At 37.3% G+C, this 18,108-nt stretch overlaps 1 protein-coding gene across 1 annotated transcript in view; it reads right to left on the bottom strand.

The window, feature by feature from the left end:
- The window catches only part of LOC150087735 (dolichyldiphosphatase 1-like), a 69,806-nt gene that overhangs the window by 48,945 nt on the left and 2,753 nt on the right, over nucleotides 1-18,108 (bottom strand). Inside the window, exon 2 of the mRNA XM_090370090.1 lies at nucleotides 2,268-2,368. Coding sequence (XP_090226216.1) covers nucleotides 2,268-2,368 — 101 coding nt within the window. The remainder of the gene's footprint in view (nucleotides 1-2,267; nucleotides 2,369-18,108) is intronic.

Below are 18,108 nucleotides of genomic sequence, written 5' to 3'. Positions count from 1 at the left end.
GACTGTGCGGTGCTCGATTCTCTCAACAGTCATCACCTTCATTCACCTTGCACACTTCAACACAGTCTGCAAAGGAGAAGAATAGTTACAAATCTGAAATTTCCTAAACACAGAAGAGTTACAGCACAGTTTGGCAATATTGCCTTTCATGAAAACCTTTACAATCTATATTGGGCTAAAAACGTTTTTCGTGAAAATCATGAACACTACTCCAAATTCCATTTTTCATTGGTGATAGTGGACTTATACGTAGCTCCCACAAATCACTGTCACCTGACGGATATTTAATATCCGTCGGACATTTCGCACAACTGACATGCGCATGGCATGAGCTATCCCCCTTTATGTATTTGAGCATGTAATACCATGAGACTATCCAGACCATTTTTTACCAAGGTTTTGCATACTATAGGCTTCCATCATTGAATAGCACATGCCACAGTACATTTTGGGAGGTTCAGACGAGTCATAGCTGTGTATTCAGAAGAATAACTAATGTAGCATCCAGACACCATACCACATTGAGTTTTTAGTTTTATGCAAAATCCATACCCATAATATACTGCTGCTAAACAGGCAGTTCCATGAAAGTTTTCCTGGTATGTCTGATGTGCACATACAGCAGGCCCCCGTTATAACGCGGTTCGCTTTACGCTGATTCGCTATAACGCTGTTCTTATATTATAACCCGTATCTGACTATAACGCTGTCACAGATCACTATAATGCTCTTTTACAGATTGCATTTTTGGCATATTTAACGAAATCGTTTCATTTGATGGAGTCGATAGCTTGAAAATGAATACCAAAACAGCATTAAAACGTTTCCCACGCCGACTTGAGAAATTTTCTCGCACGCTAATTTAATTGCAGTACAGTGACTTGTTACGTAGTTCCGAGATCAACATTTTAAAAAATGATCAAGTATATTGCTTGTAATATTTGCCTTATATGCATTTATCAGAAGTCTAGTCATCACTCAGTACAGTATTAGACATCGTGCGTAACGGACAGTTTACTCGAACATTGTATCGTAATTAATGCAACCAACGCAGTTACATTTTAGAAGAGTTAATAATGGCCGATAAGAATGAAAAAGCAACAACGTCTGAGCGCAGTACGAAGACTATAAATGTAAGAAAAAGACTCAATTTGAAAATTAAATTAGACGTTTTGAAGCGAATCGATTCCCGTCAGCGACAAGCAGGTGTGCCATAATTTAGGATTTGCAAGTTTAACTGTAAGAACAATTATCAAAAAAAAAAAATAAAGAATTAATTTTAGCAGCAGAAAAGATAGCTGTTCCACTGCAAGCAACTTGGGCTAGCCGACTATTAGGATTGAAATGGAAAAGACTTAACTAATTTTATTGAAGATAATGTCCAAATGCAGGATTCAGTTAAGTTAAATATTATATAAAAAAGAGAGAGAGATTAGCCAATATGATGATTTGAAGAAAACTCACCTAAAAAAAAAAGAAAGTTGAATCATTTAAAACGGGTAAGGGCTGGTTGAATAGATTTAAAATCCAGGGAGAAGCCGCAAGTGCAGATCAAGGAGCCGAAATTTCAAAAAAGAACTTGTTAAAATTATTGAAGAGGGGTATTATGTGTTATACTTCTCAACAAGTTTTTAACATAGATGAAGCAGGACTTTCGTGGAAATGAATGCCTAAAAGAAGTTTCATATTGAAAGAAGAAAAAAACATGCCAGGTTTCAAAGCGGGGAAGGATCGGTTGACTTTATTGTTGGGTGGTAATTAAACTGTGGGGGATTTAAAATTAATACCCCTTTTAGTTTATTTGGAAGAGGGCCAAAGTTCAACCCAAAATCGACACATTTTTCATGATTAAATTCATGATTTTAATTGAAATTGTAAGTTTAATTTTGATACGTAAGTAGTTATACCACATAATTATATACGTATGTAATGCAGAATATTTTATATGTACAAATATTTGAATATTAAATATTTTGACCGACATTTGTGCATCTTTTCACTACTGTTTATTATTGATTAGGAAATATCCTATGGCACTGATCGCAACTTACAAATACATATGTTACCGTATGGGAATGCTGAGACACGGATTCACTTAGCGCTTTGTTTTTCCGGAACGAATTATCAGCGTTAAGCGGGGGTCACCTGTACAGAGAACTTCTGGCATGATATATAATTTTTGGGAAGAAGTTTACAAATACTTTTGGTCATATAGTGTACATGGTAAAAATATACTTTTCATAAGAAAAAAAAAAAACTTTACTTACTGTGTGTAAATCTCTTCGGAATAAAATAAGAGTCCCAAAAGACACAATAAGAGCCAAAGGTAACAAACTTGCTATGGCTAAACACTTTCCAAACCAATCACCTACAGGGAAAAAATATAAATAATTCAAAATATTTATTTTTTCAAATAAATAAATGTGTGGTTTCACTAAATAAAATAATGACTAACAGCAGATACTCTATAGTGCATCAAATTCACAAATCATATCCTATATCTGTGAATTCCATAGCACACTTGTAAAACATTCTGCCATACGTTTTAGTCCAACAAAAATAGATGGTTCCTATAAAGGTAAGGCAATTGAATAACTGTGACATCACTAGAGCCATTACTGGTTATGCACCTTACCAATGCATATACATAATGCAATAGCCAAAACTAGATTGAACAAAACATGAAAAATAAGACAGCATCTAGAAATTCACCAAGAACGGTTTGGGAGGGGGATGGTACAATAAATAGCAAGGATATGTATAATTGAGGCTGTAAGAAACTACTGGATAACATCAGCGGTGCAAAGGACAAATTAATCCCATCATCAAAAGATAATCTAAAAATATGTATCCAACAGGTTTTGAATGTAAATTGCAACTCTTCCAGGATGTTTAATTTTTTATTTATTTAATGGAAAACTAGAAATAGTTTTCATTTCATTAAAATTTGCAATCTAAAATATATATGGTAGCTGTTAATGTCACCAGAGGTGTAATGGATCAACAGTCTTCTAGGTGGGTGCCATTCAAAAGCTGACAAGCATTAGTAGGGGCACAGGATGCAAAAAAGCAAGCTTATAATACAGCATTAGCCAAAAAAAAAAAAAACCCTTCTCATTTCACCTATCCCATTCACTCCAAAAGTTTATCCAGTTCTTCCTTGAATTTATTTAAGCTATCAAACTTCCACGACAGATGAAACTTTGTTCCAGTAATCAACCACATGCTGGCTAAAGGCAAATTTCCACACATCTATTCTACAACTGTCTTTCCTCAATTTGAATTTATGCCCCTTCAAGTGTATAATCTGAGCAAGAGGAAGAATCCCATCAGCATTGAGCTTGCTCAAGCCATTCAAGGCCTTATACACCTCAATCAATCCCCTAGTCCCCAGTTTGCAGAACTTAAGTCTTTCTTGGTAGGAGCTAACACTTTGTTTCACTCACCAATCTTGTTGCCCTTCTCTGTATTCATTCCAGCAGCTCTACATCCTTCCTAAAATGAGGCCTCCAGATGTGTATGCAGTACTCAAGGTGTATCCTGACCATTGCCTTATACAAAGGGATAATCACCTTATCCCTGCTATCAAAATTCCTGTATATAATTGACAAAACCCCATGAGCTTCTCTGGCAGCCTGTCTGCACTTCTCAGAAAATTTCATATTTGACTGCACAATTACCCACGCATGTCTTTTTCATTCTCCACTACTCTGAGTATAGCACCACACAGTTGGTACAATACTCTGGAGTTACTGCTATGACATAAGCAGTAACTTAGCTATTAACTGAGGGTAAATATACAATTTTCCAAGAAACAATAAAAAATAAGTCACTTAATTTGTCCAAGACATACTAATTAACTTTTAAGATTTTATTTACCTGAAACATGAAAGATTATTAGGACCTGCCATGCTCTAGTTAAAGGTGGACTGAAGGTTGAGAAGTTGTAAAAATCTTGAACCAGCACTTGAATATATACAAAATAAAATTTACAGGGGAATACATAAGGAGAATTGCAATGGTAACAAAGACAGTAGAAGTTTTAGTTCAGAAATAACTAACGAACAGATTTTGTTTTTCCAATGCATGCGTTGAGAGTGGTTTGGCAAAAAAAAAAAAAAAAAAATCCATAGAAAAGGCATACAGCAAAAACTAAAAATGCCTATGTCAGAGTTTGAAAGCGAGGGCTCATCTTCACTGCTCTCATCTGGATAGTTAAGGACCTTCAGGAGTTTGGTAAGATGGACAACTCCATGTGTGAGACATTCTTCCACAATAGAGCAGATGTAATTTGTAAAGAGTTTACAGCTATCTACAAGAAGAATAATATGAGGGTGAAATTGAAAGCCTAGTTTTTTTTTTTTTTTTTTTTGTCAATACAGTGGAAAGTGAGATTTATGAATATCTCTTCCTCTAAATTGAAAAGTGAATATCACAGCTTATGCCAAGGTTAATTATCAATAAAGGGATGTATTTTTGTCTAGAAACTGGAATACTGTTAAAAATTAGCATCGGATCAGATGTGTGTGCGCGTGCACACACACACATAGTTTGAATTTATGACCCCTAGTTCTGGAATTCTTTATAACAGCAAAAATTCTACCGTCATTCATTTCACGAAACCCTCTCAGAGCTGTATAAACCTCAATCAGGTTACCTCTGAGGTTCCTGGTTGCCAACTCCTGTAGCCCACAATTAATAATCTGAGTCTTTCCTCATAAGATCGTCCTTTTGCTGATCTCATACTGGAAGCATGCCTAATTCCAACTGGAAACAAATTGAATGTGTGATAACTGAGAGGAAAGTGGAAGAGAAATTGCTGAAGCTGTAAATATAGTATCTGGGGTTGATGCAATCTATCCAATTATATTAAAAGCAGCAGCAAATGAAGTAAGCAAACCCCTAGCCATAATTATGAGAGCACACTTGGATTCCAGGAAGGTCACTATGAAGTGGAGATGCCAATGTCTCCACAATTCACATAGGGTGAAGCAGGTAATCATAGTTCCATAAGCTCCAGGGAAAATAATGGAATCACTGGATAAAGATGTTTTACAAGATCATCTAAACAGGAATGCAGTTATACAGCAATCACAGCATGGATTTGTTAAGGAGCAATCTTGTCTGATCAGTTTGACTATACACCATGCCAAAGTAACAACAGAACTGGATGCAAAAAATAATTTTGATATACTTAGATTTCAGAAAAACTTTTGATATTATTTCATATGAAAGACTACTTTGCAAACTGGAGCAGTGCGGCATTAGGGGCAAATTACTTCTATGGAAAATAGGTTCTCCGCACCTATTTCAACAGATCCACATCCTTGCTTAAATGAGGCTCAAGACCTGTATGCAGTGCTTAAGATGTGGCTTTGCCATTGTCTAATACAGCAGAATAATTCCTTCTTAACCCTGTTGGTAAAATTCCTATATATCACTGACAAAACCCCATGAGGTGTCCTAAGGAAAATTGTGCAGTAAGATATGAAGTTCTCTAAACAGTGCAGATAGGCTGCCAGAACACCTCACCGGGTTTTGTCAATGATATATAGGAATTTTGCTAACAGGAATAAGAAGGAATTATTCTGCTGTATAAGACAATGGCAAGGTCACATCTTTAGCACTGCATACGGGTCTTGAGCCTCATTTTAGCAAGGATGTGGATCTGTTGGAATAAGTACAGAGAAGAGCAAAGAAATTAATGAGGGGAACAAAAGAGTACTCTTACCAAGAAAGATTTCAGTTCTGCAAATTTTCAGTTTTGAGTTCTAGGCACCTATAAGAGCATCTGAGTTATTTTTGGTTCTGAATTGAACAGGCTAAATGTTGATAGCACCTTTATTCTAGCTCAAACAATAAACATAAGGCAGGGACACAAATTTAAATTGAGGAAGGATTGATGTAGGATAGATGTGAAGAAATTTTTACTTTCAACCGGAAGGTGGTCTGGTCGACCGTTGAGAAAAACTTCCATTTGGTGTTGTGAAATTTGGTAGTTTGAATAAATTTGAGGATTTAGAAAAATTATTAGAGGGGATGGACACATGATGTAGGAAGTATTTTTCATTTTATCTTTTGGCTGATGCTGTATATAAGTTTGCTTCATTGCATCATTTGTCACTATTAATACATCCTTAAAAAAATTCATTAATATGTTAAAATTACACTAAGTCAATTGTGTATATTATCACATATATCTGAATACTCACTGGATCTAACATCAGAACCTAAAAATCCAAAATACTAAAATCAGTTACAAACAAAGATGAAGTTAATTCCTCACTTGATGTGCAGCATAACACCAACTTATCACAGAAAAAAAAAATATATATATAAGGAAAGAATGAAAATGATAATTAGTCTTTGGCAATGCCATTTCACATAATAACATGACTAGCAACAAGGAAACTATACATAAAAATATCACGGAAATCCACGATTTTTTTTTTAGCCAAGGCTGTCCAAACCATAATGTATTAAAGTCCCAATGTAAACTGGAAGGAAAACAACATAAATATTATTTATACTTTTTTTTTCAACCACTTTAGTTATCAGTAAAATTTTCCTCAAACTAAGTTGTCTCCAAAACTAATACAATAACATAATATTAAAGCCAACATTTCCCACTAAAACATTAAATGAATATTACATAATTTAAACTTAATCTTGAAAATGTTCAAAATATTAGTAATATTTCATGCAGAACACAAAATCCAAAAGATAAAAAATCAATAACTTAGCAATATCTTTTGAATCCCTCCATTACATTTAAGTTTCTTATCGCCTTTCAATCTGCAGTCCATCCATAGTACTAGAACACTATAGATTAATAATATTTTAAATTTATTCACACCATTATAAATCTTATTCACAATAACCTTCTTGTTTCAGTGATCAGAAAGTACTGCAATTTTTTTTCTCTCTCTTTTATTAAGGAGGGAGAATGTAAATTTTTATAAGAGCTCTAATTATTAATGCAACATCTAACACAAATATGAACATGAAGTGAAGGTCTCTATATAAGATTTCCTACACAAAAACAAAATTATTTGGGAATAGCCAAATGAATAATAGAACTTGCTCAATAACAAAAAAAAAAAACACTGCAAGTGATAAATACTTGATTCAGCATTAGCTATACAGTGCAAAGCACTGGGAAAAAAACAAAACAAAAAGGTTTAAGAAAGCAGACAAATTATGAGCCTCCCTTCTCACATAGGTAACCACCCCATTGATCTATGAATTTCTACAAACTGTTAGCCTCAACTACCTGCAGAGACAGCTTGTTCAAATAATCAACAATTTGCTCACTAAAAGAAAACATTCCACAATCTAGTCTAAACCTTTTTTTTTTTTTTTTTTTTATGAAAACCCCAAACACGACAGGTATTAGAACCTATAGTACTTAGTCCCGTGCTTGGTTTGAAGATTGAGAAGATGTAAGAAGATATTTGTTGACATTAGACGAACTTCTGTAGACTAATCTTCATACGTATTTCACAAAATACGTATGAAGGAAGGTTGTTCCAGAAAACAGCAGTTGAATGAATAAATGAGGAAGATGAAAAGTTGGTTCTGTGAGTTTGAAGGTGGACAGTAAATGGATGTTGGCTGGTGGTAGCATGTGTTCGGACTGTTTTGGAAGAGAGAGCGGGAATTATAGAAGCCAATTCAGAAGAACAGTGCCCATGGAAGTATCTTTAGAAAAGGCATGCAGCAGAAACAGAACGTCTATGAGACAATGAGTGGAGAGACTCTGTTAGAGAGGAGTCATTAATTAACCTAACTGCCCTCTTCTGAATGGAATTTAGAAGCCTGAGAGAGGTTTTGGGGGCACTGCCCCAAATGTGGGAACAATACTCCATGGTAGGGCGGATTTGCAATTTGTACAGAGTGAACAGTTGTTTGGAAGAAAAGTAATGCTGACAGCGAAAGAGAAAACCAAGTTTTTTAGATGCAGAGGAAGTAATATTTGTAATGCACTTGTGCCAAGAGAGATTAGAAGTCAGGGTAATCCCCAAAAGATATATATCATTTTGCCTAGAAATTGGAGTGTCACCAAAGATAAGCATAGGAGCAGAAGAATATTTTTTGTGAGATATATAACAAGACTGAGTTTTAGAGGGATTGAAATTAACTAAGTTGTCTTTGCCCCACTGGAGAATTACCTGGAGATTGGCATTTAAGGAATTGGAGAAGTTGAAGCTGATTGAGCAGGGCAAAGTTTCTCAAAATGGAAAGTGGAATTCAATGTGCTATCTCAGCAAAACTATGAACAGGATTTCCAGTGAATGGAAGAAGGTCATTAATATACAAGAGGAAAAGAGCGGGGGAAAGAGCTGAACCTTGGGGGACACCAGCATTAGTGGAGTAGTTAGAAGAAAGAGAGTCATCTACCATCACCCTCACTGAGTGATCAGAGGGAAAACTGGATAACCAATTACAAAAAACAGTTGGCAAACCATAAGATGGAAGCTTGTTTAGAAGACCTTTATGCCAAACACGATCGAAAGCCTTTGAGATGTCAAGAGCAACTGCTTGAGTTTCACCAAACTTTTCCATTGAATTAGTCCATAAATGGGTAACATAAGCCAGAATATCACCAGTGGATCGACACTGACGGAATCCATACTGGCAATTGTTCATCAGACAGGAGGGTTTCTAGGTAGTTTAAGAGTTGGCGGTTAATTGACTTCTCCATTACTTTAGAAAGAGTAAAAGTAATTGCAATGGGACGATAATTGGATGGGAGGGATTTGTCACCCTCTTTAGGAACTGGCTGGATATGAGCAAATTTCCAAGCAGAAGGAAAAACACCTTTGGAATAAGAAAGTGAAAAAAGTCGGCAAAGAAAAGGAGTAAGTTCAGGAGCACAGGTTTGGAGAACAAGTGGAGAAATACCATCAGGACCTGGAGCTTTCTTACCATCAAGATTCGTCAAAATCCTTCTGACATCCTTTTGATGGAAGACTACATTGAATGGAGGCATTGAATGGAGCATGTTGGGAATGGTGGGAGGTGTATTACCAAGATCATTAATACAGGAGTTGGAAGAAAAATGGGATGCTAGTAGGTTAACTTTATCCTTGGCTGAAGTGACAACAGGACCATCTGGTTTTGACAGAGGTGGGAGCAGAGATGGGCAAAAGTTGCAGCCAACAGCTTTGGCAAGAGACCAGAATGCTCAGCTACCATTAGGGCAAGAAGCAAGTTTTCTACTCTTAGCCTGTTCAAAATCTAGTTAGGACTGATTAATAACTGCTTTACAATTGTTGCAAGCTTTGGTGTAGGCAGAAAATGAAACTGAATTGGAAACAAGCCAATTACGATATGCAACGTTCTTCTCTTGATCAACCTTAGCACATTTATTGGAAAACCAAGGTTTACATAAAGGACGAGATTTTAAAGCGGAGTGTTGAATAAAGGGTTCCATACCTACAACAATAATTTCACTGACACGATCTGAGCAAACATTGACATCAGAAGTTTTGAAACAGTAATCCGACCAAGGAAAATAAATCTCGCAGGTCGTCCCATTTTGCATTCTTGTAATGCCAAACAATATGAGGTTGGGAATAGCCATGAGATAAAGGCTCCATTGGAGAAGAGACAATCACCAAGTTGTGATCTGAGGCGCCTAAAGGACCACTCATTTCGACCATGTACTTAGAAAGGTTGTTCGTGAGAAAAAGATCAAGTGTGTTGGCTGTATGGATAGGACTGTCCAGTATTCTTGTAGGTAAATGAACAATCTGTGCAAGGTCATTAGTAATTGCAAAAGCCTCAGCATCTTGACCAGATGAGTCGGTGTGACTGGAAAACGGAAGGCAGCTGGAGTTGTGAACATTAAAATCACCAAGGAAAATTACCTCGCTGTTATACAGTTGGACTGGAGAAAGTCAAGTTGCAAAGAGAGGAAGTCAAAGAGCTCCAAGTGATTAGTGGAGTTGGGAGAATGGTAGAGACAACAGATGAATTTGACACAATGAGGTAGAGAGATTTTAAGCCAGAGAAGATCGAAAAGAGGAGATTCCAAATTACCAAGTCTCTGACAGGGAATATCGGAACGGACATATGCACAAGTACCACCTTTGAGGCAAAAGGAATCATACAACGAATAATTTGGGCGACTGAGATAAGCAGTGGTTGAATCAACCGATAACCGAGATTCTGTCAGAAAAAGTATATGGGGTTTGGCAGACTGCAAGTGGAAATGGACATTGTGTGGCATCCTTGACATAATGTGGCCTCGACAATGCCCCCGGCACACACACTACTCAGATTCCCTCAGACTCAAACTACTATCTGGCAGAGTAGAGGTAGCAAGATTATTATTATTTATTATTATTATTAGCCATATGGTACAAGGAAGCCTGAGGCTTATGCTGCACCAGCCAAAAAAAAAAAAAAATTCCTGAGTTACCCCATGTGTGTGTGTGAGAGAGAGAGAGAAGTAGAAAGGCATCACCAAGAAAGAGAAGAATGATGATATCCAGCTCAGGACCCTGGGTTTGCCAAGCCCATACTCACCAGATGTGAGCCCCTAGGGTTATACACTAGCTGATCCGGAAGCCTCCTAAAGAGTTTCCAATAGGTTTGGTCCGGAGTACTAACTAGCGGCCGGCCTGCGAACAACGTTTTGGAGCTATATCCTCGAAATGTAAGGAAAATTGGATCTCGCCATGGTGTTCATCATAACTGAAAGTCATCAGTCGTACTGATGATGGAAGAGATAGGGGAAGGGTTGACCGGAACTTAGCTCTGGAGACTAAACACTGGTTCCACAACTTCAAGCCTCCAATAAGCAAAGTAGTGGTACTGCACCGGTTGATGAGAGTCATCTACCACCTAGTATTGCCTGGTAACACAGAGGGGCAGCATTCCTCCATGTGGTGTGGGTGCCACACCTCGACCCCCGCTTACATTGGTTCATACCTAGGTGGTCACCCATAGTGTGCTTATGCATTGAGGTTATACCCAGGATTACTAACAGTCCCACCATTGTGAAGGTGCAAGCAGAGGATTTGGCTGACACAGAGCGTCCGGACTTCGTTGAAATTGGGTCCACTTGACTTGAATGTCACCCGAATATCAGTTCCATCAGCGTTTTAGACTCCCAAGTAGCAAGTACAGCTTGTCTGGCATATCAGAGAATGTCTGTGACAACCTCAAGGACCAGAAGTCTAAACCTCTTTCCCTGTTATTTGAATTTAAGGCCCCTAGTTCTGGAATCCTTTACTAACAGTGAAAACTTCACCTTCATTCACTTTACTGGGCCCTCTCAGAGCCTTATAAACCTCAATCAGGTCCCCTCTAAAATGCCTAGATGCCATGCTCTGTAGTCCACATAAAGTCTTTCTTCATATGGTCACCCTTTTTGCTGATCTCCATGCCGATCACTATGCAAGTGGCCCAACTTTTAACCCTTTCAAGAAGCTCAATGTTTTTTTTTTTAGATGAGGTCTCCATACTTAGACCCTACTTTGTCTTCTGGATGTGAAGAGATACTCATATCTATCAATAATTTTCAGGCCCTTCAAACTTTCTGTAATGCTGCCTTTAATTGCAGGAAGACCTTCAACCTCAATGTTAATTAAGAAATCAAACTGAAAACACATCATAAATCATAACACAGCCGGTTGCCTCGTCTGTCGTCCTGATGATGTCATATACAAAATTGTTGTGGTTTTCAAGAACACGCAAAGATTTTAACAGATGCTGCACTTTTCTGGCTAATCCTTTAAGACTCTCTACAACTAAATCCTTCCTCTGCTCAGTGATACCATCATCAACCAGTGACTTCTGATACCACTCCAGTTAACAGAACAGATTTATATTTAGAACTTGTTCCTGCCTTGCACATCTTGTTTTTGGATTACATTACTACTGCTGTTTGACTGTACACCTTTTCTCTTTGTAGACTGCTTTGGGCAGCACTGGACAAAGACAGGGATAAAGACATTTTTTTTTATTTAATTTTTTTTTTTACTTTATGCTATTTTCTTCTTCATTTCTTTGTCTTCTGCTGTCCTGTCTCATGTGTGTGTGTGTGTGCGTGCACACTGTTGCCGGCTTGCTAGCATGGGGGTTCTTTTGAATGATTCCAAACTCGCTTTGGACATTCAGTGTGCGATGGTTGAGGTTGGCCATGGTACATGCATAGTTGTGGCCTACCCCCCCGTGGTGTAGACAGACACTGGGCAGGCTTTCCAGGTGATCGCCTGCCTGGTGACAAAATGACCATAAACAACAACATGCACACTGCTCAATGTTTTTTTTTTTTTTAGATGAGGTCTCCATACTTAGACCCTACTTTGTCTTCTGGATGTGAAGAGATACTCATATCTATCAATAATGCAAATTGGGATGATCTGAGAGATTTTTTTTTCTTCTTTTAAATCTTCTCATATATCTATTTTTGCTCAGATCGTGTCAGTGAAATTATTCTTGTAGGGATGAAACCCTTTTCTCCACACTCCATCTTAAAATCTCATCTTTTATCTAAACCTTGGTTTTCCAATAAATGTGCTAAGGCTGTCCAAGAGAAGAATGTTGCATATCATAATTGGCTTGTATCCAGGTCCATTTTCTGCCTACACCAAAGCTTGCAACAATTGCAAAGTAGTTATTAATGAGTCCAAATTAATTTCGAACTTGCTTCTTGTCCAAATGGTAGTCGAGCATTCTGGTTTTCTGCCAAAGCTATTGGCCACAACTTTTGTCCATCACTGTTCCCACCTCTATCAAAACGAGATGGTTCTATTGCTACTTAAGCCAAAGATAAAGTTGACCTGTTTGAGGTGAGAAAGTTAGAAACCACTCAGCAAATCAATAGTAAACTACAGGACATGGCTGACTACCTTAAATGCATTCAACCTCCAAATTAATCCCCTAAAATCGGCACAAATAATTTTTTCACTAAAGGGCGCCCAACAACGTTGGAGCCTGTGCTCAATGGCTCCTCAGTTCCAAGTGTTCAAAAGCACGAAGATCTGGGGGTTGTTTGACTCAAAGTTATCCTTCAACGATCACATAAACCTCATACAGTCGAGGCTGACTCCACTACGCTGAGTCGCCAAACAACAGCTGCTCCACACCTGGTAAAAAGATACATCGTATCAAACCTATACCCAACAATACTGTATGCTTCAGAGATATGGACTTTAGCTGCTGAATCCAACATTAAAAGGATATTTTCTGCTGAATTCTGGCTTCTAAAATGGGCTAACACCAAACTCCACCTTCCCCCCCCAGCTCTCAGATCAATGCAGTTAGCAGATGCCCTTCAATTGTGCAGGCTCTGATCAGAGAAAAAAGGCTGCTGTTCACCATCAAGATGACCACTGGTAAAATTGCAGAGTTGAACTTCTGGGATCACTGCTCTTGGCGCATTCCTTCCCCTTATCTCCAGTCTTCAGCACAGCTGCTAGCAAACTATAACCAGCAAATTCCTGCCAAAGCAAATGCTGCCCTCACTGCAAGCGATCGACAATGATGACCTCAAAGAAGTGGTCAACAATAAAAAATACAGAAAGGTCTTCTAAATAAGCTTCATCTTATGGTTTGCTGTTTTTTGTAATTGGGTGTCCAGTTTTCCTCTCTGACCGTTCACTGCAGGTGATGGTAGATGGCGCTCTGTCTTCTAACTTCTCACTAATGCCATTATTTGCCAAGGTTCAACTCTTTCTCCCACTCTTTTCCTCTAGCATATTAATGACATTCTTCATTGACTTGAAATCTTATCCATAATACTGCTGCTGATGATAGCACATTGCATTCCACTTTCCAGTTTGACTTGCCCTGCACAAGCAGTTCCAACTTCTCAAATATCCACTACCAATTCCTTAAATTCTCTGGTGCAACAAGGATAACTTAGTTGATTTTAATTCTTCTAAAACTCAGTCCTGCCTCGCACAAAGAATTCTTCTGCTTATCTTCAATGACACTGATTTATAGCATGGTCATATATCTCAACTGGGGATTACCCTGACTTCTAATGTCTCTTATCATAAGCACATTACAAATATTGCTTCCTCTGTATCTAAAAAACTGGGTTTTCTCTTTCATTCTCAGCTTTACTTTTCTTCAAAACAGCTGTTCACTCCATACAAATCACAAATCTACCTACCATGGAATATTGTTCCCACATCTATCATTCGCACATCTAGGGTGATGCCCCCAAAACCTCTCTTGGGCTTCTAGATCCCATTCAAAAGAGGGCAGTTAGTTTAATTAATGACTAATCTCTAACAGAAGCTCTCCACTTTTTCTGTTTCTGTTGCATTCCTTTTCTATAGATACTTCCATGGGTCCCTTTTTTTTTTCCAAATTGGCTTCTATAATTCCCACTCTCTCTTCCAAAGTAGTCCAAATGTGTGCTGCAAGGGTTAAACATCCTTTTACTATACAACTTCAAAGTTACTGAACCAACTTTTCTTCTTCCTCATTTATTCATTCAACTTCTGTTTTCTGGAACAACCTTCCTTCATACATATTTCCTGAAAATTAGAATCTACAGAATTTCAAGTCTAATGTCACCAAATATCTTCTTTCATCTTCTCAACCTTCAGCCCATCTCATTTTGTGAATTCCTTCACAAAGAGTTGCTCTGATATTGCACTATCTCCAATAAGCAACACTTCACCAATGGAGAAGACTAATGTTACTTATTCTCAGCGGATACCACCACCCCTGGGTGGTGGCCACCGAAAATCCACTGGCGAAATGTTGCCTAGTCAAGAATCCAGTGTCAAAGCATTGACTATTCTAGGTAGTTCAATATCAGGGCAACTCGTTATGAAGGCATTCACAATATGAGGTATCACAAAAATGATGCCACCTCCTACGGTGATTTACTATGAACTAAAATGATGCTACGCACTAACTTGTTCGATTAGAGAATTTTCCGTAGTCTGAGACTTTCAGCCCTAAAACCTCTTTTAGTATAAACATTTTGATATAATGAAAGTGACATTGTAATTGTCTTCACGATATCCATAATTGGATAGCATCGACCACATGAAGCACAGTGAAGCATTTGTCGTTAAGTTCTGATTTTTCTGAAAAGTTCAGAGTTGTTTTGTGGATTGCCTGTCTTATTGTAATTGTGACCTTTTAAGGTAAGTTTAAAATACAAAGGAGCTCATTCTTCCAACTTGTGAATGATTATTTGGTAATGAGTTTAATGAATAGAATGTTAAGCAATTATAAATCCTCAGTTTAAAAATGTTTCCCATAGGCAGAGTAAAATATTTATAAATTCTGAAGTATTGCTTAAAAATGATCTTATGTATATGCATATTTTCATTTTTATTTGTGTAGTTAATATTTCATATCCTTAGCTCATTTTCCCTTCTAAGAAGTTTTCCCACGTAAGAAGTTCTAAACCTACAGTCCCTTGGAAAATTTTTTATCCAGGTTCTACTATATATATATATATATATATATATATGTATTAAAATATAAATAAATTTGCATAAAATAACTTGTAGCTTTCAGCAACCAAGGTTGAATTCTTCAGGTGATCTCCCTGGTTGGGAATTCTTGTAAACTACATTGCTTGTGCAAGAAACTAAATACCATCAGCATTTAGTTTACTCAATCCACTTAAAGCCTTAAACACTCTGATTAGATTTCTTGGCAAGTGCCTAGTTAATGATTCTGCAGTTACAGAACTAAAGTCTTGTTAGGAGTACCAATTTGTGCCCCTGACTAATCTTGTTACTTTTCTTTGAACCAGTTCCAACAAATCCACATTCTTTCCAAAATCAGACTTCCAAATCTGTATGCAGGCGCTAAAGATGCAACCTAACCTTGCCTTATATAACAAGATAATCACCTCTTTCTCTCTGCTGGTAAAATTCCTGTGTGTTATTGACAGAATCCCATGAGCAGTCCTAGCAGCAGCCCATCTGCACTACTTAGAGAACTTAAAGTTGGACTATACAATTATCCCGGTCTTTTACATTCTCTTACTATGCTGCGCATGATACCACCCAATTGACATTTCACTCTGAGATTACTGTAATCCAAATGAAGCACTATATATTTATCAATGTTAAACCTGAATTACCATTTTTTAGCTCACCTGCCCAATTTATTCAAGTCTTATTGGAGTAAAAAAAAAAAAAAAAAAAAAAAAGTAAACTGCAGCAATCAATCCACTGCAGTATGGAAGCCACCTCAATGATTCATGTTGAGGGAAAAGGACCATAATTTGCCACGCTGGTCCAGTGCAGGTTGGCAGATCAACTGTATTTAGCAGTCAGGGGCCTGAACCAAGGCCTACTTAAAGAGTATGTGCTACTGCACTCCTGCTCATGACCGCTCGGCTATCGAGGCCATTTGGAGTAGCAAATGCTAATTACTGTCATTAACCATCCTGCTCATATTTGTTTCGTTAGCAAATTTAGACAAACTTGATATGCCTAGTTCAACATCATTAATAAATACTGAAAATATTAAGGATCCAAACCCTAAGGGACTCTACTAATAACATTAGGCCACTAATAATAAATGCTCTATCTCCTGCCACTCAACCATCTGTTTATCCATAACAGTAACTTGCCACAGTTCTACAATATGTACAACAGCTTATCATATGGCAGTGTCAAAAGCTTTACCGAAATTTAAGTAAAGTATATGAAATTTAAGTATACGAAGCCAAAATTATTTTTTGCTTCCACTGTGTCTGATTCATAATAGATAATCAAGACTGTGATGCGATTGCCATATAAATAAGTTTTTGACGAGATGATCCCATGTTACTTCTGTAACTGCAAACTACATTATTTGTCTAGCACAGAGGTCCAGCTTACAGGTCTGTAATTACTCACTTTGTGAACAGGAAAGGTATTTATATCCTCAGTCTGTAGGGACCTTCTACGAATCCAAGAATATCTCATAATTATGGCTAAAAGTTTGCTTACCACTTCTGCTCCTTTTAATATACATGGATAGATTCATAAGTCCCAAGTGCCTTAATTACTTTTAGCTTCAACAATTTCTCTTCCACTTTTCTCTCAGTTATCATAAAATCTTTTAATTCCCAGTTAGAATTTGGTGTATTTGTGGTATGCATATTCCTAAAAAATGCCTTCCCATGTCACAGTAATTCAGCAACCTGAACATGTTCATCAATCACTATGCCATTCAATATCCAGCGGGTCAATTTGGTTCATACCTTTCCTTCTAGTTAACATAAGCAAAGAGTTTACCACTTTTCTTCATATTCTTTGCTAAAAACATCTCAATCTGCCTTTAGCATGCCCAACTTGCTTGCAATTATATTTTGACTTGATTAAAAGGTATTAATCAAGTATTAGAGATATGCAAATGTATCAGCCAATTCACAAAGGGTCAAATGGTAACATGAGTTAATTACAGACCTGTTAGATTAACTTCTGTTCCAGAAAAAATAATGGAGTCACTAATTAAAGAAGGATCAACTAGACAAGACTGCAGTTATACATCAGACACAGCATGGGTCTGTTAAAGGGAAACCTTATCTCACCAATTTTATTGGATACTACAATACAGTCACAAAGGAACTGGATGCAAAAAATCATTTTGATATACTGTATCTTTGATGTCAGAAATCTTTTTATACTGTTGTGCATAAAAGACTACTCTACAAAATGAGGCAGCATGGTTGAACTGTGTGGTACTACACTCAAGGTAATGGAAAATAAAAAAGACCTGGGGTAATCGTTCAGTGCAGACAGGCTGCCAGCTCATGGGGTTTTGTCAATGATATACAGGAATTTTGCACATTAACCACAAATTACTACCATGGATAAAAGGATGGTTGAGAGAGAAAAGATAAGAGTTATTATCAACTGACACTGCTATTCATGGACAAATGTTATTAGCGGAGTCACCTAGGGTTCAGTGCTGGGCCTATTGTTCTTTTCTATATTTTTTTAATGATACTAATGGAAGCATATCAGGGTTAATATCCAAGTTTGAAGATGATACAAAGGTTGGCAGGGGGTTTAATGCAAGTAATGACAGTGTGCTACTGCAACAGGATCTAGAAAAGTTAGCAGATGGGATAAGAAATGACAACTGATGTTTAACCTTTACAAATGTAAAGTACTGCATAAG

The sequence above is a fragment of the Mastigoproctus giganteus genome, chromosome 3, assembly GCF_048544385.1.
Source record: "Mastigoproctus giganteus isolate SK-2022 chromosome 3, ASM4854438v1, whole genome shotgun sequence".
NCBI lineage: Eukaryota > Metazoa > Arthropoda > Arachnida > Uropygi > Thelyphonidae > Mastigoproctus > Mastigoproctus giganteus.
The sequence above is the reverse complement of the archived record's forward strand: the minus strand, read 5'-3'. Positions and strand labels throughout refer to the sequence as shown.